Source organism: Miscanthus floridulus, chromosome 5 (genome assembly GCF_019320115.1).
Source record: "Miscanthus floridulus cultivar M001 chromosome 5, ASM1932011v1, whole genome shotgun sequence".
NCBI lineage: Eukaryota > Viridiplantae > Streptophyta > Magnoliopsida > Poales > Poaceae > Miscanthus > Miscanthus floridulus.
In genome coordinates this window covers 90561540-90572818 of record NC_089584.1, presented here as the reverse complement: position 1 = coordinate 90572818, position 11279 = coordinate 90561540, and the positions used below count along the sequence as shown (strand labels likewise).

General features: G+C 43.6%; 1 protein-coding gene across 1 annotated transcript; it reads left to right on the top strand.

Annotated features, from left to right (window-relative positions):
- The first annotated feature begins 665 nt into the window (after positions 1 to 665).
- LOC136452586 (phospholipase A1-II 2-like) lies at positions 666 to 5829 on the top strand. The gene is made up of 2 exons (XM_066453191.1): positions 666 to 1260; positions 5200 to 5829. Exons 1-2 carry the CDS (start codon positions 667 to 669, stop codon positions 5827 to 5829), a joined length of 1224 nt encoding a protein of 407 aa, XP_066309288.1. The 5' UTR covers position 666.
- Positions 5830 to 11279: the final 5450 nt, after the last annotated feature.

The window sequence follows — 11279 nt, the reverse complement described above, 5'->3', positions numbered from 1 at the left end:
TACTCTTATTTTTCTTTCCCTCAACACAGTTGATCGGATTAGGCATAATGTTGTGCTGTGCTGTGCGATTGTTTTGCCTATATTATTTCAGCATGCAGCTTTTTGCGATAAAAAAGGGTGCCCAACAGCCCATGGATCCATGGATCTCATTTCCTTTCGTCTTCCCGTAGTGCAGTTGTTGGTCTGATAGATCCAGAGCTGTTTTTTAATCCTCTCTTTTTGAAAAGCAAAAGTGTTATCTAATATGCCGCGTCATTGTGGTCGTAGACTGTAACTTAGTCCAGAAATGGGATCCAAAGGCTATGCGAATGTCTAATTATCAATTCAAGCATTCCACTGAAGACCAATGCATAGCGCATAATAATGTCAGATAAATCAGTTCTAGTAGCTGGCAACCTATTCAAAGCATTTTATACATCGACAGATTCAGATGGTCTTGGTTCCCTCTGGGCTCTGGCCTCTGGATCCTTGAATTCTTTCCATGCTGCGCGCTGTCATGTGCCATGTGAGCAAAAGAATGCTCCACTTGTGCACGCCTAGCTAGCTCCGAGGTCAACTTATAACCTTGCAGTTGCAGTACCACACAGATTGGCAAAGGGGAGGCAGAGGACCACAACCTCCAGAACTCAGATCGATAGCCAAACGCCCATACTACTAGAGTAACAAATGTTCTCCGGCGACATGGCCGGGCGGTGGAGGGAGCTGCACGGCAGCAACCACTGGGAGGGCCTGCTGGACCCGCTCGACGTGGACCTCCGGCGTTGCCTCATCACCCACGGCGAGATGATCATGGCCACGTACGAGGCGTTCATCGGAGAGAGCCGGTCCCCGAACGCCGGGATGTGCCGGTACCGCCGCGCCGACCTGTTCCGGCGCGTGGACGTGTCCCGCCCGGGGTGGTACGAGGCCACGCGGTACCTCTACGCCACGGCCAGCGCCGAGGTGCGTGGGAAGGTGCTCCTCCGGCCGCTCTGCCGGCAGGGCCGCGCCAGGGAGTGCAACTGGATGGGGTACGTCGCCGTGGCCACGGACCAGGGCGCCGCCGCGCTCGGGCGAAGGGACATCGTCGTGGCGTGGCGCGGCACGCAGCGCGCGCTCGAGTGGGTGGCCGACCTCAAGCTCGCGCTCGCCTCGGCGGCGGGTATCCTGGGTCCAGAGGGCGCCAGCGGCTCCGACCCGTCGGTGCACCGTGGATACCTGTCGCTTTACACGTCGGCCGACGAAGGTTCCAACCTGAGCAAGCAGAGCGCCAGAATGCAGGTGTGTGCTCTGCCGCTTCTTTTTGAAGTTTGAACTCTTGCAGTCCAGTTGATGTGTTGCAGTACTATTACATCCTGTTTTCGTTGCAGGTCATATCATTTTAAGCCTAATAAATCCTTAGGAGGGTTATAGTTTTCTAAACTTAGAGCAACTCCAAGAGACTCTATATCCTTCCTAGATGCTAGGAATAGAGATTTTGATGGAAAATTACTCTCCAACATCTTGTCTAAATGGTTATATAAATATAGCCATCTTCTATTCCGGATTTTTCGCTAGCCAAAAATAGAATACGAGAATGGCTCTATAAGAGCATCTCCAAGAGCCTTTCTAAATCTTACTCTCTAAATCATCATTTAGAGAGTCATTTGCATAAAAATTGTTTTCTATATTATTTCTCTCTCCAATAGTTTTTCTATATGTCGTGCTCACTCTGGAGAGTCATTCTCGTCTTCTATTTTTAGCTAGCGAGAAATTCGGAATAAAAGATGTTTATATTTGGATAACCATTTAGATAAGTTGTTGGAGGATAGTTTTTCACCAAAATCTCTATTCCTAGCATTTAGGAAGTAATTTAGAGAGTCTATAGGAGTTGCTCTAAAGTGCGCGCGAGATATAGAAAAGCTGTGTAAAAATATAGAAAGCGATTTTTATGAAAATGACTCTCCAAATGATGATTTAGATAATGAAATTTAGAAAGACTCTTAGAGATGCTCTTATCCTTTTATTCGGGGGTGGGGGATCCAAATTACTCCTCACAAGTTTGACCAATGTCCACGTAACCAAATAAACTAATGTTTGGTTCAATTTACTTCCTGATTATTTCATTTGGTCCATTTTAGCCCTAATAACAAGATTTGCCTTTTTTTTATTCTCCTGTACGAGTTTAGTTTTAATTTTAAAATGTGAGGGTGATAGCGGGCGTCATAATTTATGTTAAACCATAGATTATGAATTTTCATCATTATGTTTCATATAATTTTGTATTTCTAGTGCTATTTTTTTAATTAAATTTCATGATCTCTCGAAATAATGATGAAAATGTATAATATAATTTTAACATAAATTATGATGTCAGCTACACCTCACAAAATTTTAAACAAAAATTCAACCTGTATGCGGAGAACTAAAAAGACAAATTTTGTTAAGGGTAAAGTGGACCAATTCAAATAGTTAGGAAGTAAATCAAACTAAATATCAGTTTAAGGATTATTTGGACCTTGGAAACTTGAGGTGAGTAGTTTCGGTTTTTCCTTTTTTATTATATATATCTAGTTTTTTTTAGAATTACACAGTACAACGTAGACGCCCACAACACGCACTCACACTCACCCCTATGAACACACGTACGCAAACCCTACCCCTATGAGGTACCTTCGAAGGACTGAGTCGGCAGATCTCGAAATTCACGAAGTCACCACTGGCGCCTCGCTGTCGACGGGGACGTCGCCTACCACTAAAAGCATAGCGCCAGTTAAATCCAGTTGGCTCTATTTGAATGTTGTAGTATTAAGAAATAGTGATATTAATTAAGAAACTTCAGTTTTAGAACATGTAGACATGCAGAACCATGGTTTAGAAAATAAATTTAGAGTGGAGTTTTCAAAGTTCTAAAAAGACTACATTTGTAATATTATGGTTTTCAATACTATAAAGTTTATTGCATCTAAGAATATCATGGTTTTTCAAAGCCAAAGTATTTTACAAAATTATAATATTTTTCTAAAACTCCAAAAGTTCTTTGCATCAAAACAGGGACTAAAATGCTTTCTTTCCTCAAAGACAGTAACTGCCTTCTTTTACAATCATCAATTTGGAGACTCCTTTTGAGTCTCCACATTAATTCTTACTAGACACACTTGGAAAAAATACAAATGAGAGAATTTGAACTATTGACATATCAAACACAGACGGAGGAGCGATGCTAAGGTGAGCAAAAAAATATGAATAGAGGTGGAAAATATACAATAATTTGTAACTAAAATCTATCACTATTGGATAAAAACTAAGTATGTACATGAGTACTACCTTAGAATATATATGGACAAATAAGGGAGAGCAAATGTAAGCAATTTGATTAGCGCTGTGACCCCAAATTTATCCATGGATCTCTAATCTTTATGTCTCTTAGAACTAATAATCCGTGCAACATCACTGATTGATGGGCTAGTTTGTAAGAAAAGCAAAACAAGTAGTGTTGTCCTTATGCTTGTTGAGTTCATTACAACAAAATGTATTGCCGTTTCAATTTAAGAGGAGAGGAGAAAATTGCGACATACATATTGCTATTGTCTTAACCCAGTGACAATTTACAATTCACCAAGCTGGGTCGCAAAACATCTCCAGGTGATGAAGTTGGTCATATATACTACCTGACCTTAAAAGCATGGTGCCCTATATATGTTCTTATCACTTATGGCACTTCTACACCTTGGAAGCTATCCTCATCATGACGCATGACATGGATTTTGCTTGCCTCATGAAGGTTGCGTGAAGATAAGGTGTTGTCTAGTTTTCTCCTGAAGATGTGACTGTCGATCGGAGTGTCAAGTGGATTGTTGTTGGTATGGTTGCATCAGGTCCTAGTTGAGTAGTAAATGTGATTCATGCTTTGTCTTTAAGTACAAGTTCAGCAATAAATATAACTGATGAAAACATCAATCAAATACTACCTGAGAAGTTAGTTAGCGCATCAGGTGTCTAGGCAAAGCAATCTTATGACTGCAAACAATTGAATAAATTATTAGAAGTATTTGAGGAATTCTTGGCAAATTATCGTTTCTTATATATTGCAACTTGCTTTCTTCCACAAAATCAACATCAATCATTATTCTAAGAAATATATAGTGTTCATCCTAGTCCCTAGATCACAGATCACTCAATGCAGAAATCAGAATACATGCACATTGATAATTATAAGAATTGCATGCTATGTATACAAGGAGCCGGGTATTGGAGCGGTTTTGCTGCCAGGATATGGGCCTCATACAAGCCCTTAAAATTCAGGCAATGCAATTGCAGCTCCGGAAGATTCATATTTCACAACGCTACAATGACATACAATCTGCAACTGGAACTGAACACTGTTTGCTCTTCTTTTAACCCTTTTCTTACGAAGTGCATTGCCTGGAATTAAAAACGAGAAAATAACTAGATAGTTTTGGTATAAAGATAATTGGGAAATATGTGCTGATACTACTTACTTGGGAGCTTAGATGAAATGCTACAGTACACTAGCAAAGTAGTCAAGAGTACATACAGATAATGCCATGATTTTGGTAGGGCCAGCAGTGAGTATCATTGGCCGTCCAATAATGGCCCTTCTACAGATGTACTGTTGCTGTAGCAAACTCTAGTAGTTGTACAACGGCAACCCCAGCCCCCAGGGGATCCCCATTCTGTATGGACACTACAGAATCTGAAAATTTTCAGACCAGCAATAGTCCCTCGATTAGTACTACTTTGAGGTAAGTGTCACTGTGTCCAGAGAAGGAGGAGGGCATTGTGTGATATGAAGATGTAGCAAAAAAAAAAGTTTGACGACAGCTGTGCTGAAGGATGGAAAACAAAAAAGAGATGCTATTCACTATTGAGGAAGGGACAACGATTGTCAATCTTACGGTGCCCAAAGAAACAGGCAAGATCGATCAGCAATGCTATAACAACAGTACTATGATTAACGATGTTTGAAGCGATGGATGATTGAGAAAGGTGGCAGCGGAGTCAGTTTAAAGGAGATTGAAGAAGCTGGAATGTGTGTGCATTTATATGTTTTTTTTTATAATTGTGTGTTTTAATACTCAGTGAACATCGATTTAGATGTACTCTAACTATAGAGATTATTAGATTATCTCCCAGCATTTTTAGAAATAAGATTATCTCCTAGCTTCCATTTTTTTGTGTGCATACACTTAACAAGTTATTAATTGTGCGAGCATGCAGGTGTTGACAGAGATCGCAAGGCTAATGGACAAATACAAGGACGAGGAAACGAGCATCACCGTGGTTGGCCACAGCCTCGGCGCGACCATGGCCACCCTGAACGCCGTCGACATCGTCGCCAATGCCTACAACAAGACCCCGGGCTACGACAGCCGCCGTGCTCCGGTCACAGCCATCGTGTTCGGCAGCCCACGCACGGGGGACCGCGACTTCCGGGACGTCTTCCACCGCCTCCCGGACCTCCGGATGCTCCGCGTCCGGAACAGGCCGGACCGCATCCCGCACTACCCGCCCGTGGGCTACGCCGACGTGGGCGTCGAGCTGCTCATCGACACGCGCCGGTCGCCGTTCCTCAAGCCCCACGGCAATGAGTCACAGTCGCACGACCTCGAGGTCCACCTGCACGGCGTCGCCGGCTGGCAGGGCGACCGCGGCGGGTTCGAGCTGGTGGTGGACCGGGACGTTGCGCTGGTGAACAAGTTCGAAGACTGCCTCGCCGATGAGTACCCCGTGCCTGTGGGCTGGAAGGTGCACCACAACAAGAGCATGGTGAAGGGGCCCGATGGGAGGTGGGTCTTGGAGGACCATGAGCCAGACTACGAAAACGAGGATGACAACGTCGACTTGTAGTGCAACAGAAACAGCATGATTTGGACGTCGTCCAGTCCCGCCAGGCGAAGCCAGCCAATTGTGTTTTGTGTTGCTACTATTGATCTTATCCCGATGTTTTGAAAGGCCTTGGGAGCATTGAATAGCGAGGTGAATTATATGCCTAATAAAAATTTAAAATATAAACTTCGAGCTCAAATAAAACTATCACAAAAAAACTAATAAACTAGTTCTACCATGACGTGCACCTAAGATTTTTCTAGCGTGCTCTAACTTATCATTTAACAAAAAAAGAGTTTAGCAACTTAGATTTAAACATACCTCCTTCGTCCTAAATTACAAGATATCCAAATAATTTTAGGACTAAATAAAGTGTTTGGCAAAAAAAAAAAAACTAACTTGCCATCACTAATTAATTAGTTCGGTTAAGTTGTCAACTTACTTAATTTTCTAGTAATGCCTAGTTTGAAAGGCACACATACATATTATTGATTTCGACTACCGATTATAAGATTCATTTTGCATAAAATGGTGTTTAAAGTCTTGAGTCTTTGATACCTTGTGTTTTAGTATTTAGGACAGAGGGAAGTATCAAATAGCCAAAACTAATATAGAAATATAAGTATCTCATAAAACATGCACAAATGGAAGTAACAAATGTGATAAGTAAAGAGCAACAGTTAAAGAGACAATTTATCCTGTGTTATTAGTTGCCAAAAACACAACCCATAACCTATGTTGGAGCTCTACCAGTGTATGCTCCTGCTCGCCCAACCTTTCTCTCGGTCATGGTGTTGGGCTCCAACCAAGATGAGCTCCACGATGAAAATATTTTGTAATCTATCTTATCTCTTTTTTTTTATTTCATCTTGTGTTTCTTGTTTATAGTTTTGTCATTATAACTCGTATCATTAATACACATGTATTAACGTATAGGGCAACCCTTCCTGTTTCATTTACAAGAATCTCATAATCCACCGCACAACAATAGTTCAAATATGTTTTTTATCCACTAGCAGCTTGCAAATCCACTTGTCATCCTGGGAACTTCCAGATCTTGAAAAATTTTAATACAAATTTAATCATGTAAGAGCATTTCTAAATCTCACTCTCTAAATCATTATTTAGAGAGTCATTTACATAAAAACCAGTTTTCTATATTTTTTTCATTCTCCAACAGTTCTTCTATATCTCATGCGCACTCTAGAGAGCCATTATCGTCTTCTATTTTTGGCTAGTGAAAAATCCGGAATGGAAGATGGCCATATTTGGATAACCATTTAGAGAAGCTGTTGGAGGGTAGTTTTTCACCAAAATCTTTATTCCTAGCATTTAGGAAGGATATAGAGAGTCTCTTAGAGATGCTCTAAAAAGAAATGAGCTAGTTCCTACCTAGATCGCCGTGGGAGGAAATGCAGGGCCGTCTCAACAATTTCATGGGTCCTTGGACAAGCAAGCGGCAAGGACCTAGCAATCTAATCTTTTAGTGCGTGTTTGGCATGGCTCTAGCTCTAGCTCTGGCATCAGTTTCTGCAGAGGAGCCAAAGACATTGTACCAACCACTTTAGGAGGAGGATCCGTTTTGTGGTGATAGTAGAGGAGTTTGAGTTGTTTTTTGGGTTAGAGAAGCAGCTGCAATTTATAGCTCATCCTCAAGTACCCTGACTCCTCCAGAGGAGCACTAAAGAGGAGTCATGCCAAACAAGTCTTTAATATGACAATTAAAGTGTATATTACTACTAACAAGAGTTAACTTGCAACATATTTTGCAAGTGCTCGGGAATAGCTGAATAGTGAAATAGGAAGCGATCACAAACTAATTTCTGATTGCCTGTACTAAGTATATATATTGGCCTTTAAATTTTTCATTTTAATGGTCAAATACATATACCAAGTACTAGATACATGCGTATACTCGTGGGTCCTCTCGTGGCATGGGCTGTCGCACCTGCTGCCTACCCCTAAGACAATCCTGAGGAAATGGGAGAGATAGGGAGAGAGGAAGGGGTCTGATCACCGCCACTGCACCTCCAACCGTGCAGCAAACAAGCAGAGGCGGATGGCCGGACTTCGGTATGAGTTATGCACGTATTTTAGACTTTAGTACCATTTTAGTTGTGTTATTATGCATTTTTATATACATGTGCTACTCAACGACTAACTTCAATCTCATTTTTGCAAAGGTATGTCTCAGTTTTTGTGCATGTTAATATTTTAGAAGAAATACAACGAGTACGCTATCACTACTACACAAAAACTTAACCAAGGCGTTTGGTTTTGTGGCTCAGAGGCGGGCGGGCTGGTTGCCCGCCTCCATTATTTGATGGCCGGGCAGCCAGTCCAGCAACCGCCTCGGTTAATAATTTACCGAGGCGGGCAAGCTAAAACGTCCGCCTCGGTTAATATCTATTAATCGAGACGGTTGTGTTGTTCTAACGCAACCGTCTCCGTTAATATATCAATCGAGGCGGTCGTCTTAAAACAACCGTCTCGGTTAATATCTAACCGAGACGGACGTTTAAGGTTGCCCGCCTCAGTAAATTTATTTTTCGAGGTGGGCACATTATAAGGCCCGCCTCCAAAAAGGCCGAGGCCCAGACAAGGCCCGATAACTGTCTTCGAGTATAAACACAAGAAGTTAGGGTTTCTCATTCACTCCTCTCTCATGCCTCACCAACTCCCTCTCGCTCTCTGAGACCAAGTGGTGCCCCCTCCCTCCTCGCAACTTCCCGAGCGGCGCCCCCTCCCTCCTTGCAACCTCCCGAGCGGCGCCCCTTCTTGCGACCTCCCTCTCCCTCCAAGACCGAGCCTCACCAGTGCCCTTCCTCCCTCCTCCATCTCTCGACGACACGCTCTAGCACTGGGGTTCGCGCACCCTGGCATGGGTGCTACGTGCTCCAGCGGCGGGGGGGCCTGTAGCGGGCACCGCGCCCCCCGGCGGCGTTCTCCGCGAGCTTCGGACGGTGAATCGAGGCAATATGAGGCACATAGAGGCGGATTGAGGCACATCGAGGCGTATGCGGCATCGTGTGGCCGGATCCCTCCTTCCTTGGCCAGATCCGGTTGGGGTGGTGGTGCTCCCCTCCTTCCCCAACCAGATCCGGCATGGAAGCGAGAGAGGAGGGGGCCAGCATGGAGGCAAGCAGCGGGCGGATCCTTCGTAGAGGAGAGCAGTGGGCGGACCACAGCACGGCGGCGCCCCTCCCTCCCCTCTCCCTCTTCCTCGTAGGCGAGCAGTGCCCAGATCTAGCGAGCGGGCGTCCCCTGCTTCGTCCACGCCCAAATTCAGCGTGGAGGTGAGGAGGAGGCCGGCGTGGAGACGAGCAGCGGGCGGATCCCGAGCTAGGGGGTAGGGGCCACCGAATCCAGCGAGGAGATGAAGAGGAGGCCGGCGTGGAGGCGACATACGATGTCCTATGTCGCCGGATTTGGCTAGTGGGCTCAAGAATGGGCTCGACGGCGGGCTTGGGAATGGGCTCGACTGGCGGGCTTGGGAACGGGCTCACCGGTGGGATCAGGATTTTTTTGTTTTTTTATCGATTAACCAAGGCGGGCGTTGTAAGTAGCTAGCCACGGTTAATCGATTAACCAAGACGGGCAAGGCAACCGCCTCCGTTATTCACAGGTTAACTGTGACCTTTCGATGGAGGCGGTTGCCTTTGCCCGCCTCTGATAATGAAAAACACCCGCCTCGGTTAAGTTTAGTGTAGTAGTGTATTCTTGACAAGAAGAAATACACAAAGGGATTGAGAACCCAAGGCGAGCAACTCAACTCACTGAAAATGCATGCTAAGAGCATCTTCAGCAATACTACCTATGGCAGAACCGCCTAATCTAATGCCTCCCAGGACCAGGAGTACTTCTCTTCCATTAGACACTAAGAACTCAAGAGAGGACACTAAACTACGTAGTTTCGTCGAGCACACCCCAAGGGAGAACTCAAAAATCCATATTTTCCATCAGGATAATAAATGAGAGAATAAAGCTTACAACATTCTTAAGTCATTTCTTACATCACTTTATTACAGTAGTAGAATATTACCTTAATTGATTATAATAGCAGAATCTAACAATGTTATCAGAGTTACAGAGGAAGTAGGATTAATTTAACGACATGGTGGAGCATTAACATAGTGTACATTTTTATACAAGAGATGCTAACAGATTTTACATCTTTTCTTATAAAAACTATTCGTGAGGGTTATAGATAAACACTATAGTCGTAGCATGAAATGAATCCTCTCTCCGCCCACCAGGAGGTTTCCACACATAAGAGTCAGCTCTAGGTATCCTTCGATCACCTGCAACAGGGGAATAAAACCTTGAGTACTCGATTGTATTCAGCAAGACTTACCCAACAGGAGAAAAATAAAAGACTCCAAGGATATGCAAGGCTATCTGGCTTGAGGGTTATTGCATCTATGGAAGCATTACTAAACATGCATCCTTATATTCCATTTTATTAGCAGTCATCATTAGTTCATTAACTAACCATTCTATGTAAGCTCCTATGCTACTTTCAAGCAGGTGGTGAGCAATCAGAATCATTTTATCACCTTTCAAGTTCTAGTTCTTACTACGGTGCTAGATCATAGCCAAGTCGTACCGACTCACAGGAACACTATTCATGAACCAATATATCCCAGCTAGGTACCCCGAAACACACGCCCCATTTGTACCCCCAGCACAAACAAGATCAACCCATTCCACTCCTATGACGGTGTCTAGATCCCCGTCCAAACTTGTACTCCAAGACCCCACACTTGAGACCCGGTCTCAGTAGGGTGCTTAGACCTTCATCTTTCTCCGCCTCAAATCAGTCGGTCCAGAAAGAGTCAGAATCCACGACAAGAGCGTAACAAGCCTTCCCGCTCCCATAAGCAAGTATGTTCTCCGGATAATAAGTCTATGACCTAACTACCATCCATAGCAACGGATGGTCCTCAATCAACACAAGTGGAACAAGTGCAATCCGAGCCTCGCTCGAATGCCTAACCAAGTCCAGATTCAAAGTATCATTTCGCCCGGTCTCCAATTATCCTCCATATATATTCCATGTGATAGTAATATAATAACAACAATAATAGCTTTTCTATATCTCGCGAGTGACAGGTAATCACTCGACTTGTACCAGGTCCTATAGCAGAGCAAGCTACACGATCTTGATATACTAGTATGACTCATAGGATAAGGATATATATATGCAAGTGGGTTTCATTCAACTCCTTAAAACTTAATGCACAAGCATAAGATAAAGTACAGAATAATAGGGGTTATGCACCGGGGTTTACCTGGATAAGATATAACCAAAAGTTAACATTTCATCATAGTGACACGATCATCAAGGCATCATCTTTTCCGCTACTTCAGTCGACTCTATGATCCATCGTTGTTCCTATTATGATATACGTGGATGCAATGCAGAAAACGTAATTAACCAACGACAACCGTAACTCTTAAATATACGATTA